Below are 18307 nucleotides of genomic sequence, written 5' to 3'. Positions count from 1 at the left end.
GATATCAATAATATCTATAATATGTGAAATCACAAGTAGAAATTTCTATTTGGAATCCTTAATTACAAAAGCACCATTTATACGCACCTCATGCAAAAAAATTAAAATTTTTTACCAATATCAGAAATGTTAATTCAGAAATGTTAATGCTAAATTATTTTCTATACTTCCTGATTCTTACTGGAACCCACTTAAATAGATCATTATTGAAGCATATTTGAATGTATTATGTTCTCAAAAGTTAACTCTAAACTCATGTTTATAAGAAAGCAAATTAAGAAAATAAACTTTTGCGCAGAGAGGCAGGTGGTTATTTTTCCAAGACAGGAACTATGCATCTACCTATAGGCGATCTCCCCTACTAACATTTACTCTTTACCAGGATAATTCTGTCTGTTCTCTCTCTTTTCTGTTGAGGTGTAATGGACATAGAACATATTTCCAGGAGCACAAGTAATTTGATACTCCTGTACACTGAAAAATGATCACCACCCTAAGTCTAGTTAACAGGTTTCATTACCCACAGCTACAATTTTTTTTTTCTTGTGAAAACTTTTAAGATCTAATTTTCCTAAAGAACTTTCTAATCTTAGTTATTCTTTGGCCACCTAACACACAGTTCATACAAGAAAAGCAGAGTAAAATGCTACAGACTTTCCCTTTATTCATCTTCAGAATAAGAAACTGATACCCTTGGGGCGCCTGGGTGGCTCAGTCGGTTAAGTGGCCGACTTCGGCTCAGGTCATGATCTCGCGGTCTGTGAGTTCGAGCCCCGCATCGGGCTCTGTGCTGACAGCTCAGAGCCTGGAGCCTGTTTCAGATTCTGTGTCTCCCTCTCTCTGACCCTCCCCTGTTCATGCTCTGTCTCTCCCTGTCTCAAAAATAAATAAAACGTAAAAAAAAAAAAAAAAAAAAAAAAGAAACTGATACCCTAGCAACATCTGATGGTGGCCAATGATTTTAATTGTTTTGAATATTCTTTCAATAGCTTTTAACCCTGTAAAGATTATAGCCCAAATTAACACACACTTGACAGTTACTGACAACTCATAACCGTATTTTGCAGATAATTTTCATTATTGGTATTTTCTTTGGTTTAGTAACTATTCCTCTCTATAGCAGCAAAGAAATAAAGGAACACTATTGTGAGTTAGCACCTCATATATACTGAGTCAGCACTGGAGAGTTACTGGCTATTCTCAAGGGTAATAGAGTTCCCCCAATGCTGCAACTGGTACGAATGGCAAAGACAGGGTAAGCTCGCTTTAGAATCCTAGATTATGGAAAATCAGAATCCACTTGTATCCATGGTATAAAAGAATTTTTTTTCTTCTGTTTGAGAGAGCATAAAAAACTGAATTTCACATATTGGGCAGCTCAGGTCAGCCTGACCCTATTTCATCATGGTCCTAAAGCAAATGGGATTGAACTGCTTAGTTCTTTGAAGGATTACTGCATGGATGATGAGACCCTTGATTTCTTTTTTTTTTTTTTTTTAGTTTATTTTTTTGAAAGATAAGAGAGCAAGCAGGGGAGGGCAGAGAGAGAGAGAGGGAGACAGAATCCCAAGCAGGCTTCATGCTGTCAGCACAGAGCCAGATATAGGGCTTAAACCCACATAGTGTGGGATCATGACTTGAGCCAAAGTCAAGAGTTGGATGCTTAACCAGCTGAGCCACCCAGGCACCCCAACAGACCCCTGATTTCTAAACCTCATTAAAGAATCCCAAAATTTACTCATGAATAAAATTACAAATAAAATATCTTTCGCTTTACTTCTTGTTAAGTATTATTCCATCCTGTATTTTCCCTGTTTGGAATTAAAAAACAACTAACCTGGGTCCATTTATGGTTATCACTTGTTATTGAATGCACATCACAGATTAAAGTCTAAAAGAAATAAGAGTTTTAAAAAACACATTAATGTACAAACATATGAAGATACTTAATAAAACTCCAAATAAAATCGAAAATACATTTTTCTTTTTAAAGATTTTATTAAAAACATTTTTTTAAATGTTTATTTTTGAGAGAGTGAGAGTGAAGGAGGGGCAGACGAAGTGGGGAACAGAGGATCCAAAGCAGGTCCTGTGCTGATACCAGTGAGCCCAATGTGGGGCTCGAACTCACAACTGCAGAGACTGGGGACCTGAGCCAAAGTTGGACGCTCAACTGACTAAGCCACCCAGGTGCACTTCAAAGATTTTATTTTTATTTATTTATTTATTTATTTATTTATTTATTTAACATTTATTTATTTTTGAGAGAGAGAGAGACAGAGCATGAACAGGGGAGGGTCAGAGAGAGGGAGACACAGAATCCGAAACAGGCTCCAGGCTCTGAGCTGTCAGCACAGAGCCTGACGCGGGGCTCGAACTCACGGACCGCGAAATCATGACCCAAGCTGAAGTCGGCCGCTTAACCGACTGAGCCACCCAGGCGCCCCCAAAGATTTTATTTTTAACTAATTTCTATATCCAACATGGGGGCTCACATTTGGAACCCCAAGATCAAGTCTCACACATTCCACTGACTGAGTCAGCCAGGCACTCCTAAAATAGTTAAACATTCCTTACCTGCATTGTTGGACGTAAGAGAATATGCCTACTTTGGTAACCAGGAGATTTCATATTACTGGACTGCCTGTAGTCACGTATTTCTGCTATGACACATCCACAATGAAAAATATTAACCTGTTTTGAGTGAAAATATTTAAGTAAATCTCATTTTTCAAAAGCCTACAGAAGTCTGCTTATATTGAATGTTTCGAGTTCTTTACATGCTTATGCAATACTTCTAGCCACTCACATACTCTAAAGTGGACTTCCTTGATGGATTTACCATTATATAAACTTTTCCAAGGAATTATTTTATGTTCATCATTATGACTCAACAAGCAGTTTCAAATTGTTTAATGGTTTCTTATAGATTGGGTTTTGACATTTATATACTATTAATATTACAAATCACTGGAAATGCTATTCTTGACGCTCACTGGCTGTTATACTTTGCTAACTCTGTCATTGTTACCAAGTTTGTCTTTTGTTATCAAGTGTCAATCAACCCTGCCAGTTTCAGCTTCTAGATGAAACTTCTATTCGCTCTAAGATATCCAGAAATAGGACAGTCTTTATTAATAAAAGGAAGAAAGTAAACTATAAATTCAAATATTGTCTGTTTTCCAATCCTTTTGTAAGTCCAAAAGTAAGGACTTTTATAATTCAAGTCTTGCTAATTACAATCTACATTAGTCATTTATAGAAAGTGATGTTTTTTCACGCTTTCAGAACTTTTACTGGAGCCTGTGACTTTCTATGCTATGAGTCATTATTATGTCCATGACAACGTGAACTATAGGCCAGGCACTAAAGAAGCTTCACAGATATACGGGTGGTGGGACAACATTTGCTCTTAGTGTGGGAAGACAGGCAATAAGCATGTACAGAAATAAACAAGATAATCTTAGTGATGAATGCTAAAAAGGAAATAAAATAGGGAGGAGCTAACATAGATCGTGTGCTCAGAAAGAAACCTCTCAGGAGTGACTTTTTAGCTTAGGCCTGAATCACAACAAAGGACTGGACATCTGGCACAGATCATTCCAGACAGAAGGAATAGCAGATGACAGGCCTTAAGGTAGGAATATACCTGGTGTGTTTTAGTACGTAAAGAACAATGCATGGCTGGAGTATAAAGACTGGGATGAGAATCAGGAGATGAAGACAAGAAGATAGAGGTTTTATACAGTGAGAAGACACTGAAGAATTTGAAGCCTGGGAACTTTTTTTTCCTATTGTTTGTTTTATAAGCTGAATCTAGTTGTCTGTGGAGAACTGATTTCTGGGGTTCCAGAATGAAAGCAAAAAGCTCAGCAAGGTAACTATAGCAGGTCATGACCATACATATTTTGAAGGTATAGCTGACATTTACTGTTGGACTGAACGTAAAAGGTCAGAGCAGAGTCTGAGATTAGAAGGACAAGAACTGTTTTGGAAGGCAAAATCAAAAGTTCTGTTTTTGTCATTTTAAGTTTGAGGAACCTAATACATATCCTAGTAAACAGAAGTTTGGAGCTTGAAGGAATAGTCCTGAAGATATAAGCAAGGGATAAAATGTCACTTTTATTTTATTTAATAAAAAAATTTTTTTTAATGTTTATTTATTTTTGAGAAACAGAGACATAGTGTCAGCGGGGGAGAGGCAGAGAAAGAGGGAGACACAGAATCCGAAGCAGGTTCCAGGTTGAGCTGTCAGAACAGAGCTCAACCCGGGGATCGAACTCACGAACCATGAAACCATGACCCAAGCCAAAGTCAGATGCCCAACCCACTGAGCCACTCAGGCACCCCTAGATGTCATTTTTCAACTCCTGACACTGGCTGAGATCATCCAGAGACGGTGTTACTAAAGAATAGAGGGCCTAGGAATGAACTCTGAAACCTGCACACATTTAGGAGTGGAAGAGGGAAGACAGTAAAGAAGACTGAAGGAACAGAGAGAAGAGGAAAACCAGAATGAGATGTCTCAGAAGCCAAAAGAAGGGTATTTCAAGGAGGAAAGTTCATTTGCACTGTATTTTGTTGAGACCAATTAAAGATGAGAACAGAAAAGTGACCAACTGATTCTGTGCCATGGAGATCATTGGTAACCTTGACAAAACTGCCTCTGTAGAATGGTGATGTTATAATGCTGAAAGCGGTGGGTAGAGAAAATAACGGGATGTGAGAAAAAAAGACAGTATGATTATAGACAACTTTGTGAGTGGCTTTGCCATCAAGAAAAGCAGAATTGTACAACACTAGCTGAAGAAGGACATGGGGTCAAGGGAGGATTATTTTTTTAAGTTGAGATACAGTAAAACATACTTGTATTTTTCATCTAGTAGAAAGAAGTAAAGAGATGATAGAAGGAGAGATTATAGTCACAAGTCCTTGAGAAGGAGGATCCAGAATACAAGTAGAGGGGATTTCTTAAGAACAGAATACTTTTCATCCACTTTAACAGAAAGGCAGGCAGAAAGTGTGGACAGACCTCTAGACGACTAGGGCTAGAAGAAAATGCAAGTTCCCATCAGATGGCCTTTTTTTCCTAAGTATACAGTATCGCTGGAGTGAAGCCAAAGTCAGGAGTTTCTCCCATAATCCTTGTTGTAGGTATAGAGAAATTTCTAAAATGAGCGAATTATTAAAGGAATTTTAGAAGAATCAACTAAATCTATACATTTCAGTACAGCCTAAGGGTAAGTATCCCACAATAAAATGGTTACCACCTAATTACATACAATGTCTCACTTCCTATTCCAAATACCATTGAGAATGTAATATCATTTAAATATAAATATCATTTATAACAAACACCACAGAGATGACAAATCTAACGACATTTAAAAAAGATTTTTTTTTATTGTTTATTTTTGAGAGAGAGAGTGTGAGCAGAGGGAGAGGCAGAGAGAGAGGGAGACACAGGATCTGAAGCAGGCTCCAGGCTCTGAGCTGTCAGCACAGAGCCCAATGCAGGGCTCAAACTCACAAGCCACGAGATCATGACATGAGGCAAAGCCGGACAGTTAATTGACTGAGCTACCCAGGCGACCCTAATGAAATTTTAAAGAGACAAATTTGTACCTGAGATTTTTCTAGGAGATCAACCAAAATTGGAGGTAATTCTTCTGCATCCAAGTATTCAAGCAATTCCCCTTCTTCATAAGGCAGTCGAATGGTCTCAGAATCTTAATTTTAAAACATAAAGTTTCTGAAAATATCAGGCTCACCATAAAGCTTAGGTGCATAATTTAAATGAGTTTTCATAAAAAAATAAAGCAAATAAATCCAAAAGGCTCTTCTAAAGTCCTTCTTTATTTGTCTTACAAATAAGTCACTTCACATACTGCTATAAGACTTGGTAAACTGTATACAATTTTAGGCCAGAAAGGAGAAAACCTCCAACACATGTGAAAAAGAATCTGGCATAACAACATAATGCAAACCACAGCCAGTAGTGCAAAAATGAGAATATGATAAAATTCCAATGCTGGTAACTGAAAATTCCCTTTAAAACAACTTAATCTAATCTGAAAATAAGAGTGATAATTTGGTACCTCATATGAAAAATGGTCACCTACAGAACAAAATTCTCTGGCTGTTACATTTTACAATACATTATCAACAGAAGAAGAAAATCTTAAATAGGTGATTTCCTTGTAGAACCCACATCATCATCACCATAACACATTTCTAAGATGTCTTTAGTGAAATCTAAGAGTGCTTATATTCCAAAACTCTATTTTCAAGTTTACATTAATAGAAATGTAAATATGAAAAATTATTCAAAAGGCAGTGAATCTGCTTAATTTTGAAGGTTTTAGACTCAGTACAGTCAAAATACAGAAGAAAAACATAAAACACCTTATGCTATCTTAAAGTATAAATAGAAATAGAGAATTGTGACAATTATTTTTTTTTTCAACGTTTTTTATTTATTTTTGGGACAGAGAGAGACAGAGCATGAACGGGGGAGGGGCAGAGAGAGAGAGGGAGACACAGAATCGGAAACAGGCTCCAGGCTCCGAGCCATCAGCCCAGAGCCCGACGCGGGGCTCGAACTCACGGACCGCGAGATCGTGACCTGGCTGAAGTCGGACGCTTAACCGACTGCGCCACCCAGGCGCCCCGTGACAAGTATTTAAAGGTTGGGTCTTATACAATTTAACTTCAAAGACCTACCTCAATTAGAATTCTTTACAAATGCATATTCATGAAGGCTAATCATCTTAGAGATAATTTCTAACAAAACATAGTAAAGAGGAAAATTTGGACTCAAAGGGTTCTTTTATCAAGTCATCAATGACCTGAAGGACAGACCACTTCTACTTCTAGAAGACAGCACACCCTGCCTTGCAGAGGGATATCTGTGGCTGTAGCTCTTTGGAGGTTCTTACCTGATCCATTTTTTCCCCTGAGCATCAGAGAATATCCTTCATTTCCTGGGTATAGGTTGACCACTAAACAGGATAATGTCTCTTGCATAACAAGCTTCTCTAACAGATTCACATTTCTTCTTAATTTCTGCTTTAAAAAGAGGCAGAGCTCATGAAAATAATCAGGCATAACCCTAACAAAAATGCTACTTTAACAAAATTAGATTATCTTTTGGTGCTCCTTCCACATATGAGGAAAATGCACAAACACTACAGCTACCAAATACAGAACATTTACATAAACTTAATTTTGATTACATTTTATAGAAATTAGTTCATACGACAAAGAAAAAAGTCTATATATGAAATATGTATCTTTGAGTACATAAATAGAATATAACAAAAATATTTAAGTGAAGAGTAAAACCATTAAATGCAAACATATAAAACATAGATGCCATATAATTAGTTTCTATTAAATTTAAGTCTACACAAAAATAAATAAAGAATTTGGGGTTTTATCTTCAGTTGTACTATTATAGGTATCTACTTCTTAACACGTTTTCTGGCATAATTAGATCTAAACAAATCAACAGCTCTAGTCAGTTGTAATGTTAGGCTCAAAGACACTTAGCTTGTAAGAGGAAATAAGAAAACTGGGGTGCTGGGTGGCTCAGTCGGTTAAGCATCCAACACCAGTTCAGGTCATGATCTCACAGTTCTTGAATTTGAGTCCCACATCAGGCTCTCTGCTGTCAGCGCAGAGATATCCTCTGCAAGGGACATCCCTCTGCTTTGAATCCTTTGCCTCCCTCTCCCTTTGCCCCTCTCCCACTTTCTCTCTCTCAAAAATAAACGTTAAAAAATTTTTAAAAAGAAGAGGAAATTAGGAATTTAAGCAATTTCCGACAAATTCAATTTAACAGCTCCTTAGAAACTATTTTGTTAATAAAACAAAACCAAAAACCATCAGAAAATATAATACACATACCTAAAAATTCATTATTTTACAAATGCCTATGATTTAAAATGAAACCCACATAGATATAAGAATTCACTTCATCACATCTTATTTATAAAAAATTGAATCAATAGAGTATTTCTGCAGAATCTCAAAAAACAAACCTAACTATTTGTATATTTTATATTAAACATGTATACATACAGTTTTATGCACAGAGAAATGAAAAACTGATTTATTGTGACCAGGAAACAAAAAATCCAGCATTTCGAAAATTAAAAAAAAAAAAAGCAAATCAACATTTACTTCAAAAAACTAGTAAAGAGAGACTAAAATTTTAAAGTATTTTCAAGTGTAAAGAAAATGTCATACTCACTCATATGAGAACTTTAAGAGACAAAACAGATGAACATAAGGGAAAGGAAACAAAAATAATATAAAAACAGGGATGGGGACAAAACAGAAGAGACTCATAAATATGGAGAACAAATTGAGGGTTACTGGAGGGGGTGTGGGAAGGGGGATGGGCAAAATGGGTAAGGGGCACTAAGGAATCTACCCCTGAAATCACTGTTGCACTATATGCTAACTAATTTGGATGTAAATTTCAAAAAAAAAAAAAAAAAATTAAAGTTAAAAAAAGTTGTAATTTGACACATGACAGAATAGTCAGAAAAACTGTGACAGCATCTCCTCAAGACAATAAAAGTTGGTTTCCACTTAGTTTTTGGGTCAATATACAAATCAGAGGTCAGAAAATTTCTTTCTTAAAGGGCCAGATAGCGTATTAGGCTTGTGGGCTATATGGTCTTTGTTGCAAATACTTAACTCTGCTGTTGTACCTCAAAATCAGCCACAGACAAGACAATGAATGGGTGTGGCTGGATTCCAATAAAACCTCATTTACGAAAACGTGCAGTGGGCAAGATTCAGTTGGCAGGTAATGGCTGCCAAACCCAATTTAGAACCTTTATCTCTCCTACCTTAATTCTGTCTCTGAAGTGATGGACATATTTGTTATATTGTGATGATGGCTTCATGGGTGCACATATATGTAAAAACTTACAAAATATATATTTTAAACACATGTAATTTATTGTATATCAATTATACCTCAAAAAAACTTATGAGAAACACAGTGTAAAATTTACTCAATATTTAATGTTTTCTCCTATTGAAGATTTTAAAGGCAGGATATTACTGGAATTCTACTAATTTTTTGTCTAAAAAGTAAAATGTATTCTTTTTTTTTTTTTTTTTAAGTTTATTTATTTTTTGAGAGACAGAGCAGGGGAGGGGCAGAGAGACAGGGAGTCACAGTATCTGAAGCAGGCTCCAGGCTCTGAGCTGTCAGAACAGAGCCCCGACACGGGGCTCAAACTCACGAAAAAACGGTATTCATTTTTAAAGAAGCACATAGAAACGTTTTTTTTTAACATTTATTTATTTTTGAGACAGAGAGACAGTATGAATGGGGAAGGGTCAGGGAGAGGGAGACACAGAATCTGAAACAGGCTCCAGGCTCTGAGCCGTCAGCACAGAGCCTGATGCGGGGCTTGAACTCACAAACCGCAAGATCATGACCTCAGCTGAAGTTGAACGCTCAACCGACTGAGCCACCCAGGCACCCCGCACATAGAAACTTTTTAAGGCTTTTATACCCCAAGAGTCCAAAAGATCTTAAGGAATCAATTTGTTACATTTCTACTGCCCATACTTTTATGCTAATTAAAAATGAGTTCTGTTAATCGAATCTGGAACTAGTATTTGTGACCAAATTCATCTTTTATTATCACACCTGAATGTCCTACATCCTGTAAAACCTTTAAATTTCCAGTACAAATCACCATGAGGAAACAGGTTACTTTTTCTTCCAGTCTACAAATCACTTATCAGGGGAAAAAGAAGCAAAAGATAATATATATAGGAGCTTTGCTTCTTTGGACTTCTCAATGATTTTCTGTTACTCGATAAACACTGGTCGTCTCTCCTACCTAAGCAGGTGATCTCTACTTGGTGCCAGATTAGCCAAGGCTGTGGGTGAGCTGCAAAACTGGCTACAGTCTGGCTAGGAAAGATGTTAGTTCTCTCACAAAAATATAAATCATTACCTGCTTCAAATGTAAATCTTTCAAATGTCCCTGTTCCTCTACATTTCAAAAGCCGTAAAAACATAAAAAATTTATACTTACCTTAACCTCAGGCTCTTTTTCACATTCTTCAATATATAAGTCATAAAGTTTTTGAAATACAGATTTTCTAAAATTTAATGAAACAAAATGTGAATATTCTAATCATAAAATGGATGTTATTTTGAATTTTCCCATAATTCTTCCCCCCAATTTCCCCCAAACTGAGGATGAAGTAAGCTGGATATAGTAGCTAATATCAACTCAGAAATTTCAAATACACGTAAAGTACCTATAACATTTCTAGCACAGTGCCTAGCAGGAATGCAATAAATGGTAGATATCATATTTTAAATAATCTAAAATACCAATCAATAAAATATTCATACCTTCCACTAGACAGGTATTTCCTTTTAGGAGGTCTCTGTCGGGCACTTTCAATAACATACTAGAAAAGAAAAGTTCATGAAAACAGTTTGCCTTTTGCTTATTAGCACATGAACACCTATATTAAGTATACTTAAAACACGGGTTAAGACTAAACAGACTATTTAGTCGCTTCAATCTCTGATTCATATTAAAATTATACCTTGGAGAAAAACTACTTAACTTCTAAATATATGTTACAAACAAGTGAAATTTAAACTGTACTAAAACTTAGCATAATATTTCACTGCTATGATATAAAAAAAATTATATAGTTTCAGAACTGAGGTTTCACAGGTCAAAATTATTCTCAATATGTTTTATGGTTATTTAGAATATGCACAGCGTATCCAAGTGCAAGAAATCTACACATTTTGAATTATCTTCCTCATTAATTGAATAATTAGAAAACTTATCAAAACAGGAAAACACAATTTTGGAAATCCTATGTCTTTATTCGATAATTTTTATTCCACAACATTATCTGAGAATTCTAACAGATGACCTAAACATCATCACAGAGTATTTTTATAATTTATAGAAAAATTATATGCATACTTGTCCTAAAATGTTAACGTACTCCTTTGACAACCACATATAAAAATCTCTTAAAACTCAGTTTGGTTAATTAAGACAAATTAAGACGACACTATTTCATATGTAACTTAGTCATGCCTCACCTCAGCACGATCCAAAGCTAGTTCTAAAGCTTGTTGCTGTAAAGAGTAAATAGTGTATTTGATATTATTCTCACAAAAAATTTTATATACATATAACATTTCTAGTTAAGTGTTTAAATATGTTTTATCTCCTAAAATACATCTAACATATTTTCCTTTATTTTTGTACCCTCTACCCACCCCACTCTATGTTAGAGATATGTTACAAAGAGAAAACATGGCAGTCTTGGGCACCTGATTAGGACCACAAATTATATCAGAAATGCTAAAATGGTTTTCTCTGGCTACAGAGCCAAGAGTCAGAGAAACTACTACCACTTTATGAACTTTAACTTCTACAACACTCTAAGAGCACCATTCAGGAAAATATATGAATATCAAGCATGCAATTAAAGTGAATCTGCTAGGAATCCTGAAAACTGGGGGAGCTATTATATTGGTACATAACACCAATATAGAAATTTCTAGTATCTTAATGCAGAGAATCTATAATATAAAGTTTCTAGGTCAGTGCCTACTAGAAACGCATTAAATGATGGCTATCATTACCATGTTTCAATGACTTTAAGATACCATCAGTTATAAGCATGTTATCAGTAACCTAGGTTAAAAAAAAAATTTTTTTTTGAGACAGCAAGTGAGTTGATAGAGAAACAGAGGGTGAGGGAGACAGAATCTTAAGCATGCTCCACACACAGTGCCAAGCTCGCCACAGAGCTTGATCTCACAACTGTTGAGATCATGACCTGAGCTGAAATCAAGAGTCACACGCTTAACTGAGTCAGTCAGCCAGGCTTTCAGGTAATATTAAGAAAAGCCAATTATAATTGTAAGATGTCATTAATTATAGACTCATCATTAACTCAATACTAAAATGTAAAAGAAAATGTATCTAGAATGAAGTAATAGTTTTATTACTGCACATAGGGTTTGAGATCTTATAGTAGATTCCCACCCTTCATCCATTTCTTAGAGACCATGATTTCAAGCCAAGAGAAGAGGAGTCTCTGACTTCCTCATTTGTAAAGCTTTCTTTTGTAAGGACATCTAAGAATAAAAAGTATTAAGTTTTAAATAAGAAAATTTAACACCAATGATATCTCTTTCTAGTTTTGTGGTTTGGTTACCACACAGGATTACAGTATTTTTCATTCACAATGATAGTCCTCTTTAATTTTTAATTCCATCAAGAGACAGCTTTCATTGTTAACATACAAGGACCTAAATTTTTGTTTTATTTTGTAGACTCCAATAATTCAACCTACCAAATTCCATGTAGTAAAAACTACTAGCACCCACCAAAATCCCAAGAATGCAATGGAAAAAAGAAATAGTGCCAGCCTTTGGAAATTGTGAAAAGGTTTAAGTGCCCCTGCCACTCTAGTCGTAAGGATGGAGAATTCGTAGGATTACAAAAATAGTTTGTCTGCGTTTTTACTGTAATAAAAAAAAAAACCCGCATTAAACACGTAAAATTTAAAAGTAAAAAAAATCTGAAATATGCCATCATTTCAAAAGGTTAAAATAAATTTATACCAATTTATGAAAAAAATCTTATGAGCAGCAGATTCATAACGAAATTGGTTCCCAGGATTCAAGATGAGATTCTTGAGTATAAACCATTGCCTGGATGAGTACTCTGAACAAATATATAAGGTTTTTAAATTATTTTGCTCATAAAACCTTAACGTAAATTTATATAAAAAACTATAATAAACACAATCAAATGTACACTTGAGGACAACTGGCTATTGTTAGTCTTCTCAAGTAAGTACCTCATCTTCTGAAATCAAAACTTCAAAAGCTCTAGAGAGATAGAACTGCAAATGTAAACATAAACATCATTTATTCACTACTTCCTTCCAACATTTAAGAAGGAATTGATAGCTAATATGGTGCAAAATATAAGTCAAGGTCAGCATCTCATTGTAACAGCTCCACTATTTTTTTTGAAATTTTTTAATGTTTGTTTATTTTTCAGAGAGAGAGGGAGGCACAGAATCTTAGGAGGCTCCAAGCTGTCAGCCCAGAGCCCAACTAGGGTCACAAACCACGAGGTCACGACCTGAGCCGAAGTCTCAGATGCTCAACTGACTGAGCCACTCAGGCGCCTCAGCAGCTCTACTTTTCTGTAACAGGGCAGTGGTGGATACGCAAGATTGGAAAAGAAGAGAACTGTTCTCAAAGGTTTATTCAACACGGTGGTCAGTGTTTATTTTTTCATTGTCAAATGCTGCTGATTCTTTAAAACATAATAATTTTTTCCATGTCTTTATTTTTTTTAATGGCAAAAGGTAAACACCCAGTCCCTAGTATGTTTAATGACTGTAAGTCAGTGAACAGAAATGTGCCATTAAAATCCAACACGGATGCTGCTTAAAATGTTATTTGCAGTAAGCAGGTTACATTTGTTTTTGAATTAAAGAAAAAAATCTAAATTAAAAGAAGTTTTAAAATATGAGAAACCTGTGTCCTCCAAAGCCATTTGTATTTATACCCATCCTCCTTGGCAGTGATTTGACTATGGCAGAAAGAAGTAACTATTTAAAAAACATTTTTTTTTTAAATGTTTATTTTTGAAGGAGAGAGAGACAGAGTGAGCAGAGGAAGGGCAGAGAGAGAGGGAGACACAGAATCCGAACCAGGCTCCGGGCTCTGAGCTGTCAGCACAGAGCTTGACACGGGGCTTGAACTCACGAGACGTGAGACCATGACCTGAGCTGAAGTTGGACGCTCAACCAACTGAACCACCCAGGCGCCCAGAAGGTAAGTATTTTTTAATGCTTCGCAAAGATAAGGACAGATAATTTATCAGTTTAAATTGGGCATAATTCCAACACTGAATCGAGAGATAAGCCCCCTATTTTCTGAAACAGATTTTGCAGGTGATTGCTAAGTAATTCACCAGTTAGGTTAACTTGGGCATACATTAAGTATTTCTGTACCCGTAATACAGTATTTTTATGGAAATGAAGGAAGAGAACATTCTAAAATACAACCACAAACATAATGAGCTACAACTTACCATTGTGGTATAAAATAGGGGTCCAAAATGAAGAGAAAACTTATGTGTGTTGATGAGGAGTGAAAACCATGTCTTTAATATCAATCTTATAGTACTAAAAAATCAAAAACAAAAGAAACCCATATTAACATAAAGCTATTATGAGCAATGAGATTATTTCATTATTAACAAGGAAAACCATTTGAAAAATATAAATTTTTGAGTACATTTTTAAATAATCAGCAACAAAGAAATCACATACCACAATCTTTTCAATTGTTGAAAGGTACAGTTTTTATTAGATACGGCAAAAAAAGTTTGCAAATTAAAATCATTACTTGCTTTCTTCAAAATACTTAACATCCAGGAGAGAAAAGAATGTTTATTAATCTCTCCATCACCACTGTTGCTGTCATTGTTCCCATGGGTCACTGTACAGTTCACTTTACAAATCATACGTTTCACCATACCTGCTGATAAAAGTCCTCTAAAAATATTCCCCTAAACGTCCCAAGCTACATATTCCAGATGTCAGATGCAGCTCCAGTTCCTCCAGCCATTCCTTCCTCAAGCAAACTGGATACACTGCTGAAGAATCTCATTCCTCTAACACATGGATTCTCATCCTAGCTGCACAACATAATAACTTGGGGAGTTTTAAAAAGTGGTATACCCATGTCGTATCTTCCAGAGATTCTGATTAATTGGTCTGGAGTAGGAACCAGGGATCAGCATTTATTTATGTATTGAGATTGGGGGGGGGGGGGGGGGGATATCGTAAGCGGGCTCATCACTCAGTGCAGAGCCTGAGGCAGGGCTTGATCCCAAGACCCGGGGATCCTGACCTGAGCAGAAATCAAGAGTCAGACACTCAACCAACTAAAACACCCAGGCACCCCAATATTTACTGGGACCAGCATTTTTGAAACTCTCCAGGCAATTCAAAGTCTAATTCTATATCTAACACCCTCTAACTTGTCTGTCTACATAACACTAAGCTAAAAAGCACATCTTCAAGTGACAAAAAACAGTGTTTTTCCACTGTAAAATGATTTTGGTTTCTGGTGAACCCAAAGCTTAGGTTTTGCCAGTCTGGGTTCAAGAAACAAACAAAAACAAGTGACAGGCATCATACAAGTTCCAGGAATAGTATCTTAAAAAGTAAATAAGACATTAATCCTACCTTGCAATAGCTCTTAGATTTAATATGAATTTAAGTTAAGGTGAAAACTTTCTGACCAATGAATCTAAAGACGAAGGCATACCAGGTAGAGGCAAAATACAGTGATTTTCAAATCATATCTTCTTCCACGAAAATTGGGGGAGGATGGGAAGACGAGGCTTAGCAAACTTTAAGTTTTATAGATAAAAACCATTAACTACGTGTACAACTTACAAACCAAACATTATGATTGTATACAGGATTTGCCAGACACTGTGAGAAAACCACTGAAATTATCATCTCCATTTTACAGGATAAGGCACTCAAAACTAACGACTTTCCCAAGATCACACACAGACAAATTCAGTTCACACCTCTCTCAATTTTTACTCTTAGATTCTTTCTAGTAAAGCTTACGACCTTCAAGCTATTCAATCCAGCACCCATTTTTAGGTTTTTAAAAACAAAACACTAAAAAAAAAAAAAAAAAAAAAAGACCCAATTCTGCTCAGACTAATATACATACTTTTCCTTAATTTTGATCTAACTTTACTTCATGGTTCTCAACATGTACACGGAGTACACTGCACCCAATCTAACCCCGAAAATTCTGTTAATCACTTTCTATTTTCCTATCCGGGACTTTAATGTATTGTACTCAGGAAAACGCAGCCGCTCCTTCAAGCGAAGGTTACAAGAGATGGTTTCCAGGAGCAGTTAGCTTATTAAGTTAAATTCTGAACTCCCGGTAACCAATGCGACAACCAGCAATTAATCCAACTGTAAAACTCGCAATCGTTCCATCGCTTTTCCTGATCGATCTCACTCTTCAACTGTTCGAACTGTTTTCTTTCCAACAACTTAGGGTTTAGCAGTATAACGCCGCAACTCAACATCCAGGCGACCAGCCTTTATTCAATATGGACACCAAGAAACCCTCCCCCCAATCCCCAGAAGCGCCACGCGAAATTCTCGGGAATTTCTGGAAATACCTATACCTGGAATCCAAAAGTGAAAACTACAACGAAAAGCGTTGCTTGTTAGCACTTCGAGAGGCAACTGAGGCGACTACCTGGAGGGTGCAGGGCCGGGGGGGGGGGGGGGGGGGCGGGTGGTGCTCAGCTCAGCCCGCCCCGCCTACGGGAACACCGTCCTCCTCCTGCGGAATCCGGGGTCTGGAAAGCCGCGAAAAGCCACTCGGGAAACCGCTCACTCACCTCTGACCCCGGCCAAGATCTCGCGTGCCTAACCGTCCGCAGCGGTCACGCCTCTCCCACCCGCCACCGCCCACCTGTGCGGGATGCCGGCGCGCTGGGCGTCATGACCGCGCCGCTGACTTTGCCGGAATGCGACGTGCGGGAACGGGCCCCGCGCTGGAGGCTGCAGGCTCGCTCCGCACGTACCTCACGGGCGCGCCGCAGCTCAGCTGAAGGGTGGTTCCGGCGTCCGCACTTCCGACTGGCGCGCAGGGCGGAGCGAGCCTGTAAACCGCGGGCGGAAGAGGTGGAGCTGGGACGGCTCGGTGGCCCCGGGAGGCTCGCGGAGCCAGGGGGTGGTGTTGCAGGGGTTGGTACCTACAAGGTTCGTGGGGACTGAGGTCCGGCAGGGGGCGGGGTCCATATTCTCCTTCGCTGGCCCATCTTCCAGTACTGTAAAATGCGGGATAGGATGTGGCTATTTGGTGGGTAGGCTGCCTTTTTGAATTTCTAGAACGAAGAAACTTGCCCTGAGCTTTTATTGCCCAACCCATGCAAATGGAAGGAAATGTCACCATTCCTACAGTTACTAGTCCAAGCCATTCAGCCCTCGATAGTGTATCGTAAAATGCCAATGAATTTAATGTTTAAAAAATTCCAAAAAAACAGACAAAAGTAACCTCACTGGGGAGTTCTAACAATTCAGAAATGGAATAACCAGGATATATTGCAATGTCTGATTGCAGTTCTGTACCTTTAAACAACTTTGATTTTTTGGTTATAAACTTTATTGTTAATATTGAGGTGAAATTCACAGAATATAAAATGAAACATTTTAAGAGTATAATTCAGTAGCATTTGTTACGTTCACGATGTGCAACCAACAACTCTTAATTCCAAAACATTTTTATCACCTCCATTAAGGACTTTCCATTTTTCCCTCTCTTAGACTTTAGCAGACAATAATTACTTGGTGTATTTACTTAATATGGATATTTCACATAAATGGAGTGTGTGACCTTTTTTGTGTCTTTCACTTAGCATAATGTTTTCCAGGTCCACACACCTTGTAGCAAGTATCAGTATCAGTATTTCATTCCTTTTTATGGTTTATATTCTGTTCCATTGTATGTAAATACCACAATTGTATGCATTCCTCCATTGGTTACCATTTGGGTCATTTACACCTTTGGGCTATTGTGTGTAGTGCTGCTATGGATATTTGTGTGGAAGAATTTGAGTCCTGGTTTTCAATTGGCGGGGGGTGTAGGATGGTATATACTATTACAGAAAACCAGGGCCTGACATAGTTCAAGTATTAAAAAGAGATTTTAATCAGGAACTATTGCAAAAGAGGGAAAGAGACCTCAGTATAGAACTGAGCTCACTTCCAAATAGAGCATGAACAAGTAGGGATTTATAGCCAAGGAGCAGAGTTGGAGGGCAGTGGGTGGATTTTTTTTTTTTTTTTTTTTTTTTTGCCTCTTTCTCTCCCTCTATTTTTTTTTTTTTGGATGGAAATTTCTTAGTAAGAAATACAAGGATTGGGGGAATTCTGGCTAAGTTGACTTGACAGGGTTCTGGCTGAAGGCACATCAGAGTGATCAGACACCAAGGGTGGAGATTGAGAGTTTGATCAGATATTGAAGGTGATCAGATATCTAGGTGGGTGTTCTTTGTAATCTGATTTAGGATTCTTGCTACAACTGGTTGATACATGTCCCACAAGGCAGACTAAAATCATGGAGAGAGTCTTTGCCAAATACTAGGAGTGGAATTTCTGGGTCATATGGTGATTTTATCCTTAAATATTTGAGGAGTTGATAAACCAT

General features: G+C 37.1%; 1 protein-coding gene across 1 annotated transcript in view; it reads right to left on the bottom strand.

Moving 5' to 3' along the window:
* Positions 1–16676, bottom strand: part of SUPT20H (SPT20 homolog, SAGA complex component) — a 43428-nt gene extending 26752 nt beyond the window's left edge. Inside the window, exons 1-9 of the mRNA XM_086713309.1 lie at positions 16571–16676; positions 14139–14232; positions 11114–11149; positions 10397–10455; positions 10071–10137; positions 6939–7068; positions 5626–5729; positions 2578–2694; positions 1838–1891 (exon numbers count right to left, since the gene is read on the bottom strand). Coding sequence (XP_086569435.1) covers positions 1838–1891; positions 2578–2694; positions 5626–5729; positions 6939–7068; positions 10071–10137; positions 10397–10455; positions 11114–11149; positions 14139–14141 — 570 coding nt within the window. The 5' untranslated portion in view covers positions 14142–14232; positions 16571–16676. The remainder of the gene's footprint in view (positions 1–1837; positions 1892–2577; positions 2695–5625; positions 5730–6938; positions 7069–10070; positions 10138–10396; positions 10456–11113; positions 11150–14138; positions 14233–16570) is intronic.
* Between the last annotated feature and the right edge of the window lie 1631 nt (positions 16677–18307).

Source organism: Puma concolor, chromosome A1 (assembly GCF_028749965.1).
Source record: "Puma concolor isolate L17-30 chromosome A1, mPumCon1.1.hap2, whole genome shotgun sequence".
NCBI classification, from domain to species: domain Eukaryota; kingdom Metazoa; phylum Chordata; class Mammalia; order Carnivora; family Felidae; genus Puma; species Puma concolor.
Note: the sequence above shows the minus strand (reverse complement) of the source record. Positions and strands in the feature narration are given on the sequence as shown.